This window comes from Ovis canadensis, chromosome 9, assembly GCF_042477335.2.
Source record: "Ovis canadensis isolate MfBH-ARS-UI-01 breed Bighorn chromosome 9, ARS-UI_OviCan_v2, whole genome shotgun sequence".
Classification (NCBI taxonomy): Eukaryota; Metazoa; Chordata; class Mammalia; order Artiodactyla; family Bovidae; genus Ovis; species Ovis canadensis.
The window spans coordinates 104,665,783-104,690,208 of record NC_091253.1 but is presented as its reverse complement, the minus strand read 5'-3'; the positions used below and the strand labels follow the sequence as shown (position 1 = coordinate 104,690,208).

General features: G+C 48.8%; 1 protein-coding gene across 8 annotated transcripts in view; it reads right to left on the bottom strand.

Annotated features, from left to right (window-relative positions):
- Positions 1 to 24,426, bottom strand: part of COL14A1 (collagen type XIV alpha 1 chain) — a 225,195-nt gene that overhangs the window by 13,701 nt on the left and 187,068 nt on the right. For all 8 annotated transcript variants that reach the window (XR_011259104.1, XR_011259103.1, XM_069600762.1 and 5 more), the window contains exons 43-45: positions 17,728 to 17,763; positions 16,717 to 16,783; positions 14,241 to 14,429 (exon numbers count right to left, since the gene is read on the bottom strand). Coding sequence is in view for 6 of the 8 variants with exons in the window: in XM_069600762.1 (XP_069456863.1) it covers positions 14,241 to 14,429; positions 16,717 to 16,783; positions 17,728 to 17,763 (292 nt within the window). In the remaining 2 variants the exon portion in view is untranslated. The remainder of the gene's footprint in view (positions 1 to 14,240; positions 14,430 to 16,716; positions 16,784 to 17,727; positions 17,764 to 24,426) is intronic.

The window sequence follows — 24,426 nt, the reverse complement described above, 5'->3', positions numbered from 1 at the left end:
GCCTGAATAAACCAGAGGAAGGAAGGGAGTTCTGCGGAGCTGGAAGAACATGTGAAAACCCAAGAAAGGTGTGAGGACGGGGCGGCGCAGGAGTCAGCACGAGGCCAGAAAGGAGCAGGCATGGACGAGACCGTGGCGGGCAGGGGCGGCGGCTGGGCTCCCCCACGAGAACTGCACGTCCGACTCCCCGCAGAGGACTTCCCTGCTCCTGGGATCTGGGCTCGGCCGTGTGACTTGCTTTGCCCAGTGGAGTATCAGTGGCCGCGATGTGAACAAAGGCTTGAAATACGACAGGCGGGTGGGTCAGCCTATTGACGTCTGTCGCTGCCGTAAGGAGAACATACTCTGGAGTCACTGCCCCTCCAGCCAGGACCCCAGCACAGAGGAGCTGCCCTGTCTCCCACCGGCATGTGGTGGGAGATAAACGTATTGTGTGTTACTGAGATTTTTGTGTTTCGTTTTGCAGCAAAAGCTGACTGATACTGAGAGCCCTGAGCAGCTCCTTTTGGCTAGAACAAAGGGTACCGACTTGAAGAGCAGCTGGTGGGGAAATATGAATAGGACTACACAAAAATATCCTACTGAGAGGGCGTTAACATTGGGCAGTATTCCAGCATTGCCCAAGACAAGGGCTGAAATCCAGTGCAAGACTCTGCCACAACTGATTACACAGACCTTCCAATTAAGGATTCCAAAACAAATTTAAGCTACAGAAACAACCGTATCAGCTTCCACGGCAAAAAGAAGATAAAATACCAGCTACAGGTTTTCTGTTATTGTAACAGTCACATCACAATAGTACAAAGTTAGGGACATAGTTTGATGATGACTATGACTTGTCAGTGACTTCTAAAGTACCTCTTTGTGTTTGACTGGAAATCGATTTTATCCTAACTACAGTTAATTCCAGAAACAGATACCCAAAAAAGTGTTAGTCTACAAAAAGAATTTTCCAATAGGTGCTACTCTTTCAAGGTGTTTAAATCTACATCTCGCATTTCGCTTTAAAAAGCCACATCTGGAATTTGAATGATTTAAAAGAGGTAGGAGAGAAAGACACCCATTTAAACGGTGAAAACAGGCAGACAGGGCGTGAGCCAGCCTTCACAAGAGTCCTGGAAGTCCGACTGCGTGGAAATCACTCTTACAGATGAGCGCATCACCCTGGTTACGCTGCAAGGGCAGAAAACCCGGGTTTAATCCAGAGGAGTGCGACTGAACGCATATTCTCCCATTCTGTACTGACTCTCCCTTCAGAAGGTACAGCTTCGTCCCCTTCTATTGAGCGGGGGCATGTCTCAGTGACTCTGTGCTAACAAGAGGATATGCAAAGAGCGACGCTGGGACTTCTCAGTCCATAACGGGCCCCGTGGCTGCCCCTGCTCTCTCTGGGAGCACTCACTCTGAGGAAAGCAGCTGAGCCAACACCCGAGCGTCCCTGTGGAGACGCATCCTTCTCACGCAGATGTGCACAGAGAGGCCAGGGCGTGCCTGAGACCGCCGTCGTCCCGGGTGGGGTGAGCCAGCCACGTCGGCAGCAGGCCAGCCTGCCCCCGTGGAGCCTTCAGATGACCGTGCCCTGACTGACATCTCACCTGCAGCCCCATGAGAGACCCAGCCTTCCCAGGTGGTGCTAGGGGTACAGAACCCACCTGCCAATGCAGGAGACGCAGGAGACGTGGGTTCGATCCTTGGATCGGGAAGATCCCGTGGAGGAGGGCATGGCAGCCCACTCCAGTGTTCTTGCCTGGAGAATCCCATGGGCAGAGGAGCCCGGTGGGCTACAGTCCGTGGGGTCGCAAAGTCAGAAGTGACTGAGCGATTAAGCACGCACCAGAGACCCTGAGCCAGAAGCACCCGGCTAAACCAGCCCTGAGGCCCGACCATGAACTCCATGATTACTCTTGCTTCCTTGTCTGAAGCTGCTAAGTCGTAATTGCTCACATTGTTCACAGCTTGTTTGTTCACAGTCACAGATCAGCACCTAGAGCTTCTCTCTGCAACCATGATAATGCAAGGGGTTACTTTGTAACAGGGGGGAAAAACCTACAAAATAAAACACGGTACAAAGATAAAAAGAAGAAGCATTCATTGCCAACACCTTAAGGTCACTAAACGTTAGGAAAACACAATCCATCAAACTTTCAGAGAAAGGTCTTGTTCCAGAGGACATTCAAATTGGACTTTACCAGATAATTAATGGGTGAGAAAAGAGAAAGCTCTACTTCTCTGGAATTCATCTCTCAGGAAATGAGAGGCAGAGGATGGAGAACGCCAGAGAGGGAGAAGGCAAACAGGCATCTCAGCAGATCTTCACCAGCAATGAAAAGATGGTGTCTCGTGCGACTGAGTGCCAACCATGATACAGTATCACAGGGAAGACTCGTGAATACTTAGGCATCAACCAGTAAATTATTATGAGAGCTCTCCCAGCCCTCTATCTTTCATCAAGTTGGTCCGTCCCATAAAGAAAATTTTTCCAGGAATAAAGCAGGATACAAGGGACATTAAGAAGTTTCACAGATGCTTACCATTGCGGCATTCCTGGCTCACAACTACTGTGCTTCATTTCTGAATCTGTGACCAAAGGTTCCTGCCAAAGACATCTTCTGTGCCAACAGCTCTTTTCAACAACAGGAATACTGAATGCAAGAACCCTGCTTCTCTCTCCCAGCTGCGAACCCTCGGGGCCTCTTTCTTCCTCTAGACCTCTCAGCACCGTGAACGCTCGGGAAGCTGGCACAGCGCGAGGGACTCGGCATCAGCATCGGCACGGGTGCGTCACCTCTCGCCCTGAAAGCCACTTCTGTGTCTTTGGAAGGTGGTGCCCCCGACTCGCGGCAGCCATGGATGGCTGGTACCTTCTCTGCCGGTGTCTGCTGGAGGAGCTCAGCTGTGTTTCATCTTCTTCTCCCAGCTCCCTCCTCTCATTTTCTGAAACAAAGTCCATCTTTTTCCAAGTCAACCACAGAATCTGACTGATGAAAACTGACCTTTAAATCTTGTCTTTCTTTACATTCAGTCATTAGAGATTTGATCTTCTGTGGCAGAGAAAGCTCCAAGAGAGTCATTTCTAGACTTCAGAAGTCACTCAGGGATTTTATCCTCAAAGAACAATAACAAATCAACCTAGGGAGCCAACAGAGGGTAGAAACCACTCTGCACGCTCAGTCCCTTCACTCGTGTCCGACTCGTTGCAGCACCGCGGCAGGCAGCCCACCAGGCTCCTCTGTCCACAGGAGTCTCCAGGCAAGAACACTGGAGTGGGCTGCATGCCTCCTCCAGGGGATCCTCCTGACCCAGGGATCTGACCCACATCTCCTGTGTCTCCTGCACTGACAAGCAGACTTTTTACCGCTGAGCCACAAGAGAAGAAACCACCCCAGCATCAAGCTTTTACGGTGGAAATCACCCTCGTATTAGCCTTTAGACAAACGTGACATTTTCTCTTGATTAAGGGTAATGTTCCAATATTGATATTTTTGGTCCTCAGTAATAATATTGGAATGACTAGAGCACTTTTACATCCAGAAGACAGAGCAGGTATAAAGTGCTAGCGAAATTTATAGAAACCAATCAGTTCCAGCAGGGCAGGTCTTTGCAGTGGATACCACCCGGTCATTTCCCATAAACTTTTTTTCAGGTGCTGGCATGGGGAAAGACACTGACCCCAAGAAGTAGGGAAAAAGACATGGTGAAAAATCAAGAGATGTGTTAACCAAGATGTGCCTGAAAAAGTAGGAGAAGGTGGTTTACGTTATTTGCCAGTGACATGTCTGCGATCCCAGCAGAGCTTCCCTGTGAACACAGCAGAGACAGACGCAGAGACGCAGTCACGGATAAACCTCAGCTACATCGCCTGGAACTCGGAGCTGTTGCCTGGTAATAATCCTTAAACACAAGTACATTTCGACTCCTTCATTATGTCCCCAGTGTAGCTATGCTGGAAATTTGCACGTGGGGATAAACCTCCTGACAATCATTCACTCCCCTTTTCCTTCTTTATGTTACCCACTGGGGCACTCTGGTTTATTTTTTTAATTATGTGTGAAGGTAGGTTATATTTATTACCTATAACTTTCAGTTTAGAACACTAACAGAAATGCTACAAATTATTTGTTATAAATTAGGAGACATTATGTTTGCTAGGCTTAAGAATCAGGGCTTTACCAGTTTCAAATCCTTTCTCACCTCAGGACCTTTGCACGTGCTATCGCTATCTCTGCCTGGAATACCGGCTTCTGACTTTTTTCTTATTGTTATGGCAAACCCTAAATTTTCAGATCTTGGCTAAAACATCACTGATTCAATAGACTAAGCCAGAGTCCCCTCTTCCATGCTATAAGTAAGTAAGTAAGTGACGTCGCTCCGTCGTGTCTGACTCTTTGCGACCCCATGGACAGTAGCCTACCAGGCTTCCCCATCCATGGGATTCTCCAGGCAAGAATACTGGAGTGGGTTGCCATTTCCTTCTAATAGAGCAGCCTATATTTTTTCATAACATATAACAGGTGAATTTGAGCTATTCATGTATTTTTTGTTTAAGGTCTGTCTCCATGCAAGGCACTTGAAAAGAAAAAGCTGACATGCAGTAGGCGCTCAGAAGGTGCTGGTTGGATGAATGAATAATCAGAAAGGCTAAACTGTAAGGTTAAGCACCCAAGATTCCACAGCTCACCTGTGGCAAAGTTCGGATCCTAACCTGTATGTGACTGACACCTCTAACTGTTGATACATTGTTTCCATCACCTTATTCAGTTTCCAGCTAAAGAGGCATCACACAGAGTGAGGAGAAAGCAGTTCTATTCTAAGATATTGGAAGCAAAACAAGATCAAATTACTTTGTCCCCGGTTTCTCCTATTTGCCCCCAGGGTGAGATATGGCAGTAGAGGTCCACGTCCATCCATGCATCTCAGATTGCCAGATCTGTGCCCGATCTCCCTGTAGGTTACTCCCCTACTGAGCCTGTGCTAAAATCTAGAAGAAATGTCAAGTGCCAAAATGTATAACCATAAAAAAATGTCTTTATCATGTTCATATGCACCAAAAACAGTTCACCTGACCTCACTTCAAAGCTGGCATCTGCCGGGTCATGGAGGCCCCAAGGCTACCCAGACATGGCACAACAAGACGTGTAAGAAGCTTGCAAATCGCACAGCCACCAGCCACTAAGACACTCCGGTCAGCTAGCAGTTGACGTGCTGCGAAGTATGGATATTAGGAGCAATAATGAAACAGGGTTCACCAAACCCTGCACAGCTTGGCCCTCCTCTGGGAAACGCCCACTACACCGTGAATTCACAGGCGACGGCGGGCAGGGGGCACAAGCTCAGACAGTTATTCCGCAACCACACACAGGTGGACTTGAACTCAGGTCCCTGCTGTCTAGCGGGGGGCTTTTGTGACAACTGGCCATCTCACTCAGCCTCAGTTTCCCCACCCAAAACAGGGCTAGTAAGTTTTTATGAGCATTAATAACGTACTAGGCAACTGACAATTTATTAAGTACTTGCCAAATAAATGGCAGCACTGCTTCTTTCTTCTCTTTTTACATACACACGGATCCATTCTCCCCCAAACTCCCCACCCGTCCAGGCTGCCACACGGGAATGAGCATAGCATTGCTTCTTATCAAAGTTTATAGTTTGTTTTATCCAAAGGAGACTGTGTATACGGGACACAGCACAATATTGGCAGATGCACCTGAGGCCTGACAAGCAAAAGCCGCAAATAATATTACCTCACACGCCGCCCCGCCAAGAGCCTTACGCAAACCTTGCATTCCGTAAATACTTGTTGATTTATCGTACAAAGTAAACCAGCTATGAATTCCAGCTGTTATGGATACACAATCTAAAAGTGAAAAGCTTTAGCTGAAAGGTTCCTCTAATACATTTTGGAAAGCCATGGAAACTGAAGTAACTGCCTGAGACAGAAACCAGGAAATCCCCCCGTCCTTTTCAGGGAAAGAAAGAAACTAAATTTTGTGGACTCTAGACCAATGAATTTAACTGTTGTCTGGATTTCTAGGTGGTTCAAGATCCTAGTGAGGATGGTGACCATCTGAATACACGGAATAAGGACGTGAACAGGACGGTCATCCGGGAATGACATCCGGAGATCGGAATTAGACACTGAGTTCTCAGGAGGATCTAGTTAGAATCATACGAGGCTGTGAGTGGAGAGTGAGGCAGGCAGAACAGTCAGGGCTCAACTGTCACAGTTCAGGAACCAACAGAGGAAACTCAGAGCTGATCCGAACACCTGCTGAATTCTGGAAGCCAGAATACAGAGCCATTTGCCTGGAGATGGAAAGGCAGCAAGATTCTAGCCCACGGAGGAATCGCCTTTCTTTGACATAAGGTAACAATACAGTGTAAGCGAGGAGAGAAAGCAAGCGAGCAACGGGGCTGCCTCACGTTTGCTTCTGTGGCGCGAGTGGAGCCCTCCGGCTCTGGACACAGCAGCTAGCCGAGGCTCAGTCGGAGTGTTCTGGGCTTCCCTGGTATCTCAGTGGTAAAGAAGCTGCCTGCCAGTGCAAGAGACGCGGGCTCGATCCCTGGCTCAGGAAGATCCCCTGGAGAAGGGAATGGTGACCCACTCCAGTGTTCTTGCCTGGGAAACCCCATGGACAGAGGAGCCTGGCGGGCTGCAGTCCACGGGGTCGTAAAGGGGGCACGGCTGAGACTAAACCACCACACCTGCGGTTTCAGCTTTGGGTGAGCAGTGTGAGCTGCAGGCTCCCTGTGAACCCTTAGCCTCCAAGGATCCTCTGTCTGTTAGAGCCTCTGCAAGAAGACAGCTAGAGACGGTTCCGCACAGCCTTAGGAACGTTAGCGGGTCATCCGAAAACCTCCTTTGCTGTTCAAGTACCAGTAGAAATAAAAGACATACTTTTCCTTTCACCAGGAGCTTTATTGAATGTGTTCACCGTTTTGTTCCACACCTTCTGCCATGTTTCGGGCAACTTCATGATTCCATCGTCCCAAAACTTTTTTTCATCTTTTTGAGCAAAGAATTGCTCCAGGTGCCTTTTACAGTCTTCCAGGGAATTGAAATTTTTTCCATTAACAGAATTTGGTAAAGACTGAAATAAATGGAAATCCAAAAGTGCAATGTCTGGTGAATACAGCGGATGAATCAGAACTTCCCAGCCAAGCTATGACGGTTTTCGCCTGGTCACCAAAGAGGCACGCAGTACTGTGTTATCCTGACGGACATTCTTGCCCAGCTCCAGGGGCTTTTGTTGAGTGCTGCTTTCCGTGGGTCTAATTGGGACCAGTACTTGTTGGAATTAATCCTTTGGTTTTTCAGAAGGAGCTCACGGTAGATTCCTTTCCAGTCCCACCATATACACAACACCATCTTTTTTGGATGAAAACCGGCCTTTGGTGTGGTTGGCGGTGGCTAGTTTCACTTGCCCCACAATTTCTTCTGTCTCATATTATTGTATTCATTTTTTATTGCCCATCATGATTTGTTTTAAAAATGGAACATTCTGACTATGTCTCGGTAGATAGTCTCATGCAGAGATAGGGCAAGAAGGCTTTCTCTTACTTACGTGGAACCCAACCATCAAAGTGATTAACATAACCAAGCTGATGCAAATGATTTTCAACCCTGATTTGGATATTTTTAGTGTAGCGGCTATCTCTCAAGTGATATAATATTTTATCTGTGCTGTGTTGTGTCTGACTCTTTTCAACCTCGTGGACTGTAGCCCGCCAGGCTCTTCTGTCCATGGGATTCTCCAGGCAGGACCACTGGAGTGGGTTGCCGTGTCCTTCTCCAGGAGATCTTCCTGACCCAGGGATTGAACCGCGTCTGTTGTGTTCCTGCGCTGGCAGGTGGGTTTGTACCACTGAACCACCTGGGCAGCCCCAAGATAAAGCTGATTGTTCTCAGTGAATCTCTTCTCAGTGAATTTGATCATTGTCAATTCAACTAGTCGGCCCCGCGAAGCCGACCCAGAGACACATCTTCAGCCCAAAACTCAGCCCCTTTCAGCGCTCAGTCAGTCACAGCACCTTCTCCATACGCTGCATAAATCTCATTTTGGATGTCAGTTGCATTTTTACCTTTCTTGAAATAGTAAAGCATGATATTCTAAATTTAACTTATATGCAGAGTACATCATGAGAAATGTTGGGCTGGAGGAAGCACAAGCTAGAATCAAGATTGCTGGGAGAAATATCAATCACCTCAGATATGCAGATGACACCACCCTTACGGCAGAAAGTGAAGAGGAACTAAAAAGCCTCTTGATGAAAGTGAAAGAGGAGAGTGAAAAAGTTGGCTTAAAGCTCAACATTCAGAAAACGAAGATCATGGAATCTGGTCCCATCACTTCATGGGAAATAGATGGGGAAACAGTGGAAACAGTGTCAGACTTTATTTTTTGGGCTCCAAAATCACTGCAGATGGTGACTGCAGCCATGAAATTAAAAGATGCTTACTCCTTGGAAGAAAAGTTATGACCAACCTAGATAGTATATTCAAAAGCAGAGACATTACTTTGTCAACAAATGTCCATCTAGTCAAGGCTATAGTTCTCCCAGTGGTCATGTATGGATGTGAGAGTTGGACTGTGAAGAAAGCTGAGTGCAGAAGAATTGATGCTTTTGAACTATGGTGTTGGAGAAGACTCTTGAGAGTCCCTTGGACTGCAAGGAGATCCAACCAGTCTATCCTAAAGGAGATCAGTCCTGGGTGTTCATTGGAAGGACTGATGCTAGAGCTGAAACTCCAATACTTTGTCCACATGATGCAAAGAACTGACTCACTTGAAAAGACCCTGATACTAGGGAAGACTGAGGGCAGGAAGAGAAGGGGACGACAGAGGACGAGATGGTTGGATAGCATCACCGACTCAACGGACATGGTCTGGGAGTTGGTGATGGACAGGGAGGCCTGGTGTGCTGCCGTCCATGGAGTCACAAAGAGTCGGACACAACTGAGCGACTGAACTGAACTGAACTGAATATGCCAAAAATGTAGCCTTTTTCTTCCATCTTCAATATTAAAATGGCTACCCAAAAATGCGCCAATTTTGATAACTTTCTAAATGCACACTGATATGACAGCTGTCACAATACAATCTAATTGTTTCTGATGAAGTTAAAGACAAGCACTACTCGGGGCTTCCCTGGTGGCTCAATAGTAAAAAATCCACCTGCCGATGCAGGAGACGGGTTCCATCCCTGGTCGGGAGGATCCCCTGGAGGAGGAAATGGCAGCCTACTTCAGAACTCTTGCCTGGAAAATCCTGTGGACAGAGGAGCCTGGCAGGCTGCAGTCCACGGGGTTGCAAAGAGCTGGACACGACTGAGTGACTAAAATAACAACGAAAGCGGAACTAGAGCCAGCCTACAGGAAAACACGAACAAACTTTCTGGCCAACCCAGTTCTCGGCATCAGGTCCCATCACTTCACGGCAAATGGATGGGAAAACAGTGGAAACAGTGACAGACTTTATTTTCTTGGGCTCCAAAATCACTGCAGAAGGTGACTGCAGCCATGAAATTAAAAGATGCCTGCTCCTTGGAAGAAAAACTATGACAAACCTAGACAGCATATTAAAAAAGCAGAGACATTACTTTGCTGACAAAGTTCTGACTAGTCAAAGCTATAGCTTTTCCATAGTCACGTATGGATGGGAGAGTTAGACCATACAGAAGGCTGAGAGCCGAAGAATTGATGCTTTTGAACTGTGGTGTTGGAGAAGACTCTGGAGAGTCCCTTGGATTGCAAGGAGATCCAACCAGTCCATTCTATAGGAGATCAGTCCTGAATATTCACTGGAATGACTGATGCTGAAGCTGAAGCTCCAGTACTTTGGCCACCTGCTGTGAAGAGCTGACTCATTTGGAAAGACCCTGATGCTGGGAAAGACTGAAGGCGGGAGGAGAAGGGGACGACAGAGGATGAGATGGTTGGATGGCATCACTGACTCGATGGACATGAGTTTGGGTAAACTCCAGGAGTTGGTGATGGACAAGGAGGCCTGCCGTGCTGCAGTCCACTCACACGACTGAGTGACTGAACAACAATACTTTGTTAAGATAAAGGAGATACAGGATTAACAAGATTGAGGAAGACAATCAGATGGAGTGAAAGTACAGTCTTCTGTTAGGGAATGAGGAAAGTCATGAATGGTCACCACGTCATCTAGCTAATACCGAAGGAATATGATGTTGTAATTTCTGTTCTCTAAAAATGCATATTCTTTGTCTATAATATATGTTATAAAAAGAGAGCTAATCAAAGATCTTGAACCAGCACAATATGTTTCAAACTGAGGTCATAAAATCCAAAGATACCCTTTAACCTTTAACAAGAATTATACTGGAGCACAGTTGACTTAGAATGCTGTGTTAGGTTCCGGTGTACCGCAAAGTGACTTAGTTATGCGTATACATATATCTATTCTTTTTCAGATTCGTTTCCCATATAGGTTATTGGAGTTTTGAAGAGAGTTCTCCAGGATGCCCTTCAGCCTTTCAACAAAAGAAAACAGGAAGCAATGGCAAGGGCAAGTTTTGTTTCTGTCTGCCTCAGCCGTGCGAGTTTGAACGACGTGCAGACCACGTCGTGATGTGAGATGCATTCCTTCTTGTACATTATACTTGAGTCTGAAAATCCTTTCAAAAAGTTAGAGTCGAGAAATCGCATGGCGCACCGCTGGTGAAGACTTGGCCAAAGTCGTGGAGTCATGGTTTTTCTCAAACTTTGAACTTTTTATGTTGTATTAGGGTTTAGCCAATTAACAGCGTCGTGGCAGATACAGGTGAACAGAGAAGGGACTCGGCCACGGATATACATGCATCCATTCTCCCCAGCCCTCTCCCATCCAGACGGCAACACAACACCAAGCAGAGTTCCATGTGCTCTGCGACAGTCCTTGCTGGCTATCCATTTCGAATACAGCAGCTGTCCACGGGGTCGCACAGAGTCGGACACAGCTGAAGCGACTCAGCAGCACCAGCAGCAGCGTGCACAAGAGTCCTGCTTTTTTTTTTTAATGAAGACTCAGCAGAAAGAGGCTCCACGCAATGCTACGCCAGCTTCAACATCCCCATTTCTTTTAGTCTTTCTTTCGTGGCTTATTACTTGCCTAAGTAAACTGCCTAGTAATGATACTCACTTTTACCCTTTATGATATAGTGTCCTTTTAAAATTGTACTCTAGAGTATAATCATATTTCACACAGAAAAAACCTCAAACGTGACTCCTGTTTTCATTTCCAGCCCTGACCCTGGCTGACTTCCAGCCTCTTGGGACCTCAATGTCTTCCTGCGCTTCTTTCTTATATAAAATGCAAAGGCCAGAAGAAAAGGTGGCTGAAACTTCTTTGGTTTTAAAATGTGGCTGTTTTGATTTAGTGGAAAGGCAGACATTTTTCCGTATCACTCCTTCCCGGGTACTTGGACCACAAGGCTGAGATCAAAAGATGAATCACTTTGCCGTACACCCGAAACTAACAAAATATGGTGAGGCGACATGAATTTCTTTCTTAAATTATTGTTCTCCTTGCAACCTCAAACCCCAGTTGCAATGGGATTGAAATACTTTGCTGGGAATGAAGAGTTCTCTGGATGTTGGCCTATAAACCCCAACCTTACTCCCCAAAGCACACACCCCCAGCTGGTGATCAACCAACGTCAGCTTCCCGGGCTTCCCTGGAGGTCCAGTGGTGAAGAACCTGCCTCTCAGTGCAGGAGATGCGGGTTTGGTCCCTGATCCGGGGAGATCCCACATGCCACAGGGCCACGGAGCTGTGACCCAAACTGCAGAGTCTGCGCTCTAGAGCCGTGAGCTGCAACGACCGAAGTCCGCGCGCTTGCAGCCCGCGCTCCATGACAAGAGAGCCGCGAGGAGAAGCCCGAGTGCCCCAACCACACAGAGGGCCCCGCGGGAGCGGAGACCCAGCTCAGCCAGAAACAAACAGATGAGTAAATGGAAGGACGAGCCCGCCTTCCCTCGTGCTCAAAGAGCACCTCTCACTGTCTGACTGTCCACCCCCCCCCATGCTCGTGAAATGCAGGACTCTGCGTGTTTACCACACTCTTTAGGAATACGCGTGTCTGTGTCAGATAATTCCATCGCAGAAACTCGTATTTCAAGGGCTGTCTGGGCCGCTATTTGAGGACCCCGGCCGAGGTTTCCTCTCTTCCCAGCACTGGGGTGTTCTTGCTGAGCAGGGATGGCAGTCTGGCAACGAGGACGGGACTTCCAAAAAGAACAGAGACATCCTGCGCCTTGCTGAGTGACTCAGCGCTGGCCAGGTGCTCCCTGAGTCACGGCTGATCCACCACCCACACCCTGGAGGGCATCCTGCTGACAGAGACGGCCACCGTCCCGGCTGCCAGATCGCTGGCATTCCGTGAGGAAACCATGTCCTTCTCTGCATCTGCTGACTCAGTGCCCTGGCACGGGAAAACCCTTCGGAAAGGAAAAGCAGAACTGGGTTGCGATCACAGCAACGATGCTCTAGCAAGGGCCTGTTCTTGCAGAGCAGTTCAGACCTGACCCTTGCTTTCCGCAGTCGCGCTGTTCACTAACACGTGATGACGGCTGGAACTGGCACGAGAGACGGAGCCCCAGGCATGCAGGGGGCGGCCACACGTGTGGGTCTAGAACCATCAAGAGAAACTTCATGCATGTGACAGGGGTTAGGCTGAGCCTCGAACTAAGAGTGAGACACGCAAGGCAGGGAAAAGGAAGGACATTTCCAGAAGTGGGGAGAATGAAGTAAGCGTCCAAAAGCGCAGAGGCAGCAACGCACCTGGCCTGTCAGCATGGAGCAAGAACCAGCATGAAACATTATCTCCGTGATCGGCATTCTGCATCCCACATTTGATCAGAGGAGCACATCCAGCCCATCTCATTAAAGCAGTGTGACTCACAGAGCAGGCCTCACTAGGCAGCTCTTCTCCGGATCTGCATTCCATGAAACCATGCCCTCGAAAGTGTGAAACTCTTCCTATCGCCTCTTTGTGGTTAATCGGGAACCCCATTCTCCCACATCTCTTTGATCTGACCTGCTTCTGGAGTGAGAGATCTTGGTCAATTACAGAGCTGGCTGAAATTCGATCAAAAGAGTCCATTACTGTATTGCACAATACTGCTGAGACCTGGCAAGGGTGGAAGAAAAGGCTAAGGAGGATCTCCATTAGAAAGAAACTTTAGTAGAGAAAATTAAACACTGACCCACAGAATTATTAAATAAAATACCACCTCACGTCATAGGAAGATGAGCCACAAACAGATTAAATGTCTATTTTATCTGAAGTTTAGAATCAGCACGGTCTCTGTAGGCACATCTGAGTCATTGAGTTGATATGACTCATGTCTTACCTCGAGGCTGCTATTGACTGTTGCCTAGCATGGGCACCGCGCAAAAGCAGCACCAGCCCCGGAAAGCGAGCTCCCCACTTGCCGCGGCACAGGAGGACCGAGAATGCCGCCGGCCACACCAAGCGATGCTGTGCCCACCAGGCCCGCAGCCACCACCGCCGCCCCCAGCAGGGCACGCTGGGGCGACGCAGGATGGGAAAGAACAGAATACCAGCCAAAGAGAGACAAGGTTCACCTCGAGGCAGTGGTTTCCATGGGCCCAGACTCTCGCGTCTTCACATGCACAGGAGAGTGCAAGTTCACTCACTTGAGGCGCCTGCCTGTTTCTCTTCAATGAACAGTCATCTTTCGATGCTCCCACTAGCTGGCTTTCGTTGCCAAAACAAACCTGGCATGTACAACTGGCCCCTCCCTCCCCTGTTTGGAGCCGTCCCTAGAGGAACCTGAGCGGCTGTGCCCGGGGCTTCAGTCCTCAGCAGATCTGCCAGATAAACACAGCTCCCGCTGTGAGGCTGTGCTTCTTTCATTGTTTCAGTTGACACGCATGTGGGACGCTACATCTGTCCAGATGAAGCATTTTCTAATGCTACCTGGCTGGGGCACAGTTTTTTTAATTCATCCATCCAGAGAGGTCACCTTTCTCTCTTTAGCTCAAAAGCTTCTTAGAGGTGAATTGGGAGTTCTGATCCTCCTTCTGGACGCAAGCTTTATTAATAAACACGCTGTAGCCTACTCAACTTTCTCAGTATTGGGGATAAGCAAACAAGAAGCTGGAGAATAGACGGGGCAGAATTAATTCAGTCCATTCTCTGGAATGCCGTCCCTGCATGAGCGCCCCTGCTACCCGTGTCAGCGCATCCAGTGAGAGGCACAGCCCGCTTACCTCGCTCTCCTGGCGAGCCTGGCACACCTGCATTTCCTGGGAAGCCCGGGGCGCCCGGGGGTCCTTGCTCACCAGGAGTTCCCGGGGAGCCCGGCCTCCCAGGCTCTCCGGGAGGCCCCTGGATGGTCCGCACTGATGTCGAGTGGCTGGGAATCTGGTTAAGGATGGCCGTGTACCTGGACATGTGACCTGAGACAGGAAAGACACACAGCATCCGATGAATGGTCATGCGTGCAATGGGAGAGCTGGACATACTATTTGTCAAGGCTCCGGACAATTCTGTTAGACACCCACCAAGGCAAGAGGCATATCCCGCTGAAATAAGTTGATTTCCAAATGAAAAGATTCTGCATTTCCCTTTGGATGATATTAGCAGCTGGACTGTGTTCAAATTCCGTCTCATGCATTTGGAATTCCATAGCTCACGTCCGCATCTCGCTAAGTCTCACTGAGCAGGGGTCATAAATTGTATCTTTACCCCCAACATTTATCTGACCCCTAAACCCTCACCCAGCAGTCCCCTTCTCCAGCGATTTCCACCCAAATGATTTGTCTTTTTTCCCAACCCACAAAGCCTGCCCCACCCTCTTGCTCACAAATCCCCGGACAAGCGCCCTGTTTCAACTCATCTCTTCATTGCCAAGCCTTTTTGCAGAAACCTTTACTTGAGTCCCAGCTGCAGAAACTCTCACTAGCTTTATTTTTTTTTTAATTTGGCTTTCTCTCATTATCCCTTAACTCAGTTGAGCCTGTAAGAATGGATGTTAATAAGCACAAGTAAAAACTGAGAAAAAATTTGATATCATAATTCCCCATTTTCCCAGCATCGTCAGTAGACAATATTTCCCTACAGAAGTGAACTTTCCAAATGACTATTATTTATTCCTCTTTAAATATCCAACCCTAAATAAGAAATGGCAACCGTTTCTAGAGGGGAGATTTCCAAGATACGGTCGATGCCTTCTCAAGCCTAGGAGCAGGGCCGTCAGTAGGACAGGGCGGCTGATGACGCAGGCCCGCCGGGAGAGGCTCGCTCCTGGCAGTCCGGGTAGGAGCAGCCGTTTCGGCCCCTGCTGTCTCAGCTTCCTGCTCTGATAAAGGGGCGTCCTCTGCTACTTCTCCAGAGGTCGTCACTGGAGCCTCACACAGTTCAACGTTTCCTAGCATAATTCTTCTGATTAGCTCTGGACTGAAAAGCAGATAACCGAGCAAGTGAGGAACTATAAGCCACGTGGTAACCAAGCTCTGAGGCGGAGCTGAAGGGAGGAAAGATGAAGCTCGGTGACAGAGGCGCGGCTCCGGAGAGGCTGGGCTGCGCTCATGGGGCCGCGTCAGCCTCCGCCGCGTCCTTCTCCGACAAGGACGTTGACAGGCAGGCCCTCCCCGTTTTACAGGCCTGTTTCAGCTCTGGTATAACCCCGCTGGTTTCCGAGAAAGTATTCACAGGAATCTGACAATTCCTGAGGGGAAAAATTGGATTTTGAAATCTCAATTTTTAGGCCACGTTTCAAACAATCACATATCCGCACAATATTTCTATTCCAAAGTGGAATAAGACAGTAACTACTGTGATATAGTCCTTATGCTATGGCCAATGAGTCATATTAGGATTTAACCCTTAGGCTTCCTTAAAACAATTCTGTACCCATTTGCACTGTATACTTGAAATGAGACCCCACAGAATAATCCAAGACGCAGGTCAGCGGCAGACGTATTCTACTCGAGTTGTTTCCCTTCTACAACTAATTGCGTTTTCAGAGAGTCTTATTTTGGTATTAATTTAAGTAGTTTCCCTTGTAAATTCTCTGTCTCACACACACTAGTGTGCTATTTGGCATAAAACGGACTAACGGTGAAATAGAGGGAGTATCTAAACTAGAGGGAAAGTTCAGGTTTAAACGAAGAAACGGGGCAGGCGTGAAGCGTGTTCCGGGGCAGGTTCTGGCGTGGACGCGAGGACCCCGTCACACGCCCCGTGAGGCTTGCACCCGTGCGTGCGTGTGCTCCCTTGTTTGTGTTTCATGGCGTGAGTCTTGCAGAGAAGGGCCGTGGGCAACCAAAGACACGGATAAGAAAGAGAGACTGATTTAAGTCCGGAGGCTGGGGGGCGAGTTCTGCTGCCTTAGTTTGGCAGCTTTCAAGTCCTTAGCACTTGATGAAGAAGATTTATTTATTTGGAGAGATGAAGAAGAAATAGAAGATTTGATCTGGGCAGTCAAGTTAAACCTATACGGGCGTACAGGGGGCTTCCAGACAAACAGCAGGGAGGAATCTGGCGTCTGCGCCGTCGCTGTGGAAGGCCAGGGTAACCTGTAACGAGGCTGCATCTAAAGCGGCAGTGACCCCAGGTGGGTCAGCGATGGCCAGGTGCGAAGCTGGCGGGCCTGCACCGAGACCGCGCTGAGTCCGTGCGCGCAGAAGGCGCGTCTCCGCCCGGCCCGGAACCAGCGCCCACCGGCGGCCGCGGCGCACTTACTCTGGATGAGCTGCTCGCACACCTGGCGCGCCACCGCCCTCACCATCGCTTGAGACTGAAGGTCGCCCTGGGGGAGAGAAAAAGCGGAGCGCTGACTCCCGGCCGCGGCCCAGCCCGGGGCAGGACCTCCAGGACGGAGCTGGGACTGGACCCACCGTCGCCCCCGGCCCTTCGCTGCCGAGCAGCGGGCAGGACGGCCCACCGCGCACACAGGCAAGGGGCGAGCACCCCGCAGGCGCCCGCAGGCTCCCGAGAGCCCGCTCGTCCCACATTCTAAAAGAATTTCAGTGTTTGGAACAAACCCATTAACTATATATCAGTTAACGCCTTCTTTGTCACTCTTTAGCGCTTGTAAAATACAGCGCTTTCTCAAGCAGTGGCTTACTGAATACTAATAGCGACCAGAGAAAGACGCTAAATCCATTTAGAGTTAAAAACGCACTGCCCAAGTTCCCATCGAGGAAGCTTTCACCACTGCGTCTATCAGAAGTGACTGCACGATTATCTGAGCAGCGGCAGTTTCTCAAAGGAGAGAAACGGCCCCTGAAATGACCCGTTTTAAGCCTCACGGCCAGTGCTCTGACCCCGCACGTCACTGTTTTCCTGGGTGCCGATATCGGAAACACGCAAGCCTCGATCTACCGCTCGGCGTTTTGAACAGAGCGTTTACTTCTCTGAAACCTCTTCCCATCTGCTGTATGTCTTCATTAAATCCACTCTGTGAGTTAAATGAGTGGTCCTCTCCGTTTCAGCCCTAAACAAATGCTTCAGGTCACCTCGCCGGGCGAGCAGAGCTGCAACAAGAAGCCAGCTGGCCTGACCTCCAGCCCGTGGGGTGGATCCGCTTGAAAAGGTGCTCACAGTCGGGTGAGCTGGGGTCCGGGGAGCTGGGGTCCGGGGAGGCGGGTCGGGGGTCGGGTAGTGAAGCGATGACTGACCCGGACAGAGAACCGCCCTCCCTCACCAGGCTCCGGGACGAAGCCACGCAGCCGAGGGCCCGGAGATACTCACCCTCTCTCCCCTCTCTCCCTTTGCTCCAGGGACACCCTGCAAAATTGTAAATTGTCGAGTTAGGACGCTGCACTCAGCCAAGCATGATGGTACGCATCTTTTCTGATTGTATGAAGAGGTTTCCCTTAGCGCTCATCATTCTGCAGCCAAAGCAGACACACAGCGACAGGAATAAGCGGACAGCAGCCTGTCACCCCGCCAAGCAGCAGCGTCTCTGTGCTGTTCTTGTTACCTCGTCGGTTATCCATTTATTTGTAATTGAAGGATAACTGCTTTACAATATTGTGCTGGTCTCTGCCATACAACAAGATGAAGTGGCTGAAGGTAGACATGTGTCCCCTCCCTCCTGAACCCCTCCCTCCTCCCTCCCCATCCCTCCCCATCCCACCCCTCCAGGATTTACGGAGCCAGGTTGAGCTCCCTGGGTCACACAGCAACTTCCCACTGCGATCTGTCTAACACATGGCAAGGTGAGCATCCGTGCTCGTCTCTCCACTCGCCCTGCTCTCCCCTTCCTCCCTCCCTCCTCGTGTCTGTGAGTCTCTTCTCTGCGTCCACGTCCCCACTGTGATCCTACAGACATTTTAAACATTTCACTTGCCCAGTCTCTGCATGCAGAGTCACAGTACGCTTGAACACAAAATTGGGGTCCTGCAGCAATACTGCTCTGTAATAGTGTCGCTGAATAAATCATTCCCATCTTTTCACACGAAATGCCTCTCTCTCCTGATGCTGCACGGTCGATTTCACAGATCTCTGCTGAGAAGAGACATGGTTTTCATTTTTGAAGGCATATCTCTCACAGAAAGGAAAACATCTTCCAACCTCAGAGCTCAAGTGAAAGGTGGAATCTGTGAAACGCTAGCTCTTCTTTCCATTCGGGATTAGCGGCACGTGAGGCTTTCTCCCTGATTCTCCCTGGTAATGTGAGCCTGTACTAACGTGAGCTCCCAGCTCAACTATTGTTTTGCTTTGTGGCTTAGCTACTCTTTGACCCATAGGAAACCTTACCATATCTGTAAAAACTTTTGCTGGAAAACAACGGTGTTTGTTTTCAGTGTTTGTGCAGTGAAATTACATGTATAATGCAAAACATGTGTCTTCAGAAGAATTTCTTCTCGTCGTTTCAACTCCAAGGCAGGGTAGTAAGTTTACCGAACAACACTTTTTTATAACCTCTACCAGAGGATAGAAAGTGCCATTTACAGATGGAATTTGTCACGCTGTCAGGCTGTTCCCAGTTGTTACTGTAATCTCAACAGGTCCCAAATCAAACAGTCTCTTTTCCAAAAATCTCTATTCAGCTAGTCATCCAAAATAGAAATTCTGTTCATTCCATTGTGTGCAGGTAAACTGGCTTCCTGGAAAAACGAGACGCCCTGACCTGTGCTGTTTGCAGCTTCAGAGGTGCAAATAGTTGCCCTGGGGCTGATTCAGGTGACAGACAGGCTGTCGCCGAGGGTGGGGCTCCAGAGGGAAGGGAGCGCGACGCCCACTCCCTGAGCAGGTGCGCCCGGCCCGCCCGCCCCTCCGTCCCCCTTCCTTCCCCTGCCTCTCGCACGCCTGCCTCTCACACACTCACGCGTTTTCTTTTGTGTTGTTCTTGGCCGTGCCCTGCGGCACAGGGCGGCTTACTTCCCTGACCAGGGGCTGAACCGAGCCCCTGCAGTGGGAGCTCAGGGTCTTCGTGACGGGGCCACCGAGGAATGCCCCCCACACTTCGGCATCGCAGCTCCTCTCGTACCCACCCCTCTGCTCCACCACCCGGCTGCTGGGCAACCATCTCACGCCAGGGCATTCCCGCCTTCCTTCCAGCCAGCTTCCCTAACGAGGGACCCTCCTCTTCCGGCTCATCCTCTGCACAGCCACAAGTCTTGCCTCCGATGCAGTTCAGGGTGCAGTTCAGAAAGCTGGGTGCCTGCTGGCCGCCGGCAGCTCCGCCTGCATCCAGCCGCCCGGTGACTCTCAGATACCCGTGTGGCAGTCAGAGTCCTCGCTTCCAAAGGCTTGTTACGATGTGTGGCCCCAACGTCCACTACCATCTGCTTATCAAAAGTACAACTTCTCATTCCTGCAGACCTGGTCCAGTCAGTGTATCAGAACACTTGTGAGAAAGGCATTAAGTGTGTATCTTATCTATTAAGTACCAGCAATATTCTAATGCATCACTCAAGTACCGCCTGTTCCATACTAAATCTTTATCACTGTACACTTTTAACCATGTGTGTGCTCATTTGCTCAGTCATGTCAGATTCTTTGTGACCCTATGGACAGCAGCCCACCAGGCTCCTCTGTCCCAGGGAGTCTCCAGCCAAGAACTCTGGAGTGGGCTGCCATTTCCTCCTCCAAGGGCTCTTCCAGAACCAGTGAAGCCTCCTGTCTCTCCTGTTTGGCAGCTGGGTTCTTTACCATGCTGCCAGCTGGGAAGCCGTATTTAACTATGCAACACAAAGATTTCTCTTCTCGCTATGGAGATGGTGAGATCTCTAACGCTGGGGATCATAAGTTATATTACTTTATATTTCCAAAACCACCTAGCCTGTTAAAAGAGTCACTTGAATATTCAGTTAAGTGCAATGTTAAATTAAAATATTTCTTATAAATCTAGGACTGCTGCCTACTTCCTTTTCAAGCATTTGATGCAATACAAATTCAAATACAATTAAAATTCAATTCCCAAATCAGGAAACAAAAGTTAGTATCTGTTCCTCATCTTTAATAAGCCAAGAAATTGTTTGTAGATACCAGTGGTTTAAAACTCAAGCTGCTTTTACCACATGTCAAGTACACATCTCGGCACATTAACTCATTTAAGCTGCCTAACACCCCTGTAAGGGGGACTCATTTACTCCCTCCAACCATCCCATCCTCTGTCGTCCCCTTCTCCTCCTGCCCTCAGTCTTTCCCAGCATCAGGGTCTTTTCCAATGAGTCAGCTCTTTGCATCAGGTGGCCAAAGTATCAGAGTTTCAGTTTCAACATCAGCCCTTCCAATGAACACCCAGGACTGATCTTCTTTAGGATGGACTGGTTGGATCTCCTTGCAGTCCAAGGGACTCTCAAGAGTCTTCTCCAGCACCACAGTTCAAAGGCATCAGTTCTTCGGCACTCAGCTTTCTTTGTAAGTCCAACTCTCACATGCATACATGACCACAGGAAAAACCGTAGCCTTGACTAGACGGAATTTGCTGGCAAAGTAACGTCTCTGCTTTTCACATATAAAGAGAGTGATGCATTGAGAGGATAAATAAACTGCCCAAGGTCACACAATAAGAAAGTGGAAAGTCTGGGACCAGAAGCCACTCAGCTGGTTTCCAGAACCCTTGCTCGCCATAGTGCACTCTACTGCTGCCATGAAAGAGGGCACTGCTCAACACCTTTGCTAGCCCGAACCTTCCATTTCAATGTGGGCAATACTTTTCTTAAGGCAGTAATTTAAAAAGCAAACAAACACCTCCCAAATCTCACTCCAGTCATTCAGAATTAGTCTCTGAGTCATTTCTTAAAATCTATCTCATCTTGAATATTTTTTGTCTCTGAACCAACGTATTCTTAATGTTTCCATTGCTAGCTATCATGTGTTAACTTTTCCTGTTTGAAACTTGGTCAAAGAAACCTGAGTGATGAGGGGAACGGGCAGTAGCAGGTGTCGGCGCCTCTGGCGTGCAGAGACTGATGCGTTTAACGAGGCCTGAAATTCCTCACACTCAGCCTACCAACGCTTGTGCCAAAGTAGCCGCGAGACACAGCAAGGTGGTCTCCCGGAAAGACACATTTAGTGAACACATCTGAACAACAAGAAATTGTTTTTTATTCCAACTTCTCTGACGTCTTTCCTTTGATTTTTCGTTTTGCAAAATAAAAACAAACTCAAAATTCCTGAGTGAACGAAGGTCTGTAACTCCACCAAAACAAGCTTTGATGGAAAACACACAGTCCCTGTAGATGTCGGCAAGAAAAAGTGGCATATTTTACTTTGATTTCAGGAACACTTGACATGCAAAGAAAAGAAAATACGGTAGCTACATTCACAGATTTATAGAATTTAGTACCGAAGGAAAGAAGAATGATCTCATGGTCCAAGTCCCAAATATTAGGTGTCTGCTGCTGCTGCTAAGTCACTTCAGTCGTGTCCGACTCTGTGTGACCCCATAGACGGCAGCCCACCAGGCTCCCCCGTCCCTGGGATTCTCCAGGCAAGAACACTGGAGTGGGTTGCCATTTCGTTCTCTAGTGCATGAAAGTGAAAACAGAAAGTGAAGTCGCTCAGTTGTCTGCTAACTAAAATCAAAATACCCCTAGCTCAGCTCTAAGTTGAGCTTCCATGCCTGACCCTAAATCTGTAAAACTAATCTCCTCATACTCACCTGAGTACCAGCCTAACTAGAATGTAATCACACTTCCGCTCTTTGTTTTACCAAACGTTTATTAAGCACGGTAAGCCCCCTACGCACGAACCTTCAAGCTGTGAACTTGTGAAGACGCGACCGTGCACTCCATCAGAGGCAGATTGATGGAGTGATGCCATCCAACCACCTCATCCTCTGTTGCTCTCTTCTCCTCCTGCCCTCAATCTTTCCCAGCATCAGGGTCTTTTCCAATGAGTCAGCTCTTTGCATCAGGTGGCCAAAGTATTGGAGTTTCAGCTTCGACATCAGTCCTTCCAATGAACACCTAGGACTGATTTCTTTTAGGATGGACTGGTTGGATCTCCTTGCAGTCCAAGGGACTCTCAAGAGTCCCTTCTTCTCCAACACCATGGTTCAAAAGTATCAATTCTTTGGTGCTCAGCTTTCTTTATAGTCCAACTCTCACATCCATACATGACCACTGGAAAAACCATAGCCTTGACTAGACGGACCTTTGTTGACAAAGTAATGTATCTACTTTATAATATGCTGACTCGGTTGGTCATAACTTCCCTTCCAAGGAGTAAGCGTCTTGTAATTTCATGGCTGCAGTCACCATCTGCAGTGATTTTGGAGCCCCAAAAAAGTCAGCCACTGTTTCCCCATCTATTTCCCATGAACTTATGGGACCAGATGCCATGATCTTCATTTTCTGAATGCTGAGCTTTAAGCTAACTTTTCACTCTCCTCTTTCACTTTCATCAAGACGCTTTTTATTTTCTCTCCGCTTTCTGCCATAAGGGTGGTATCATCTGCATATCTGAGGTTATTGATATTTCTCCAGCAATCTTGATTCCAGCTTGTGTTTCTTCCAGTCCAGCGTTTCTCATGATGTACTCTGCATAGAAGTTAAATAAGCAGGGTGACAGTATACGGCCTTGACGTACTCCTTTTCCTATTTGAAACCAGTCTGTTGTTCCATGTCCAGTTCTAACTTGCTTCCTGACCTCCTACAGGTTTCTCCAGAGGCAGGTCAGGTGGTCTGGTATTCCCATCTCTTTCAGAATTTCCCGCAGTTTATTGTGATCCACACAGTCAAAGAATTTGGCATAGTCAATAAAGCAGAAATAGATGTTTTTCTGGAACTCTTTTGCTTTTTCAATGATCCAGCATAGCTACTCAATAAACATTTTTGAATGAATTAATTGGGAAACTGACATTCTGAGAAGGCAGGTAAAGAAGCTTAAGCGATGTGGCTACACAGCCAGTTAAGGCCGTGTGAGGGTGACGCCTGGAACCCAGGTCTCCTGACCTCTGATGCAGAGCTCACGGTGCGGCGTGACACTGGTGCACCCGCCGGCATTTATTTCCAGCGGAGCTCGGGGCCCCTTGCACGCGCTTGCTCACTGTCTGCTCTCCTGCAGGGGAGGCACCTTGAGCTTACGCCTCGGGTAGGAATTAAAACAGCAGCAGCAGCGATGCACGTTCTGCCCTGGGAAGTCAGCAGCTGAAGGCAGCGTGCGTGAAAGCCAGCCTTTTCCTGGCACAGACCATAGGAAACAAACTATTCTCAGCGGGCAGCGTGTCTCTCCTGGTCTCTCTCCCTCCTGCCTTCCTGGACAGCCATCCACGGGAAATCAATCAAGCTTTCACCCCGAGAGGCACAGCCCATCTGGCAGGAGGCAGGCGTGCGGCTGTGCCCACCCAGCGTCCCAGGGGAACTCTGGGCTGGGCGCTTCAGGGGGCCCCTGGCTTTGAGGAGACTCCAGTGCTGCCTCTGGCACAAACACCACTGTCAAGGGCCCTTTTCTGCTGATCGGCAGCAACTGAAGGGAATATCAATAAGCGTTCTATTTCCAGGAAAAAACTACTGCTGTTTCTGAATTTATTTAAAGCCCATGTTTAAAGTCTGCTCCAGAGCTACACAAGTCCAGGTGGTTCGCAGGGTGGGGCCCTCCTTACTTTCTGCATTTCAGAGTCACTCTGTCCCCTCACACACAGCCACCATCCCGTGCCAAGCACCCTCTAGGGCCTGTTCTTCCTTCCTATCCATCCTCCTAGGATTAGGATCAAGTCGAACTGGATTAAGGGACACTGCACAAATGCATTTGTTTATTGTCCAACCAAATTCAAACCAGTTTCGGGTTTATTTTTGTTTCTGTTGCGCCTCAAGATGCCTCGAAGCCTTGGGCACCCTGAGACCTCTCATGACTTTCTGAGAAGCAGATTTAACACGCTGTCTCTGGCACTTTCTTGCCCAGAACCTTTCGCCCTCTGAGCCCTGCGGACGTCTTCTGGAACTCCTGTTCCCCGAGCACATTATGGGAAGTGGACTAAAGCAGAGATAACGG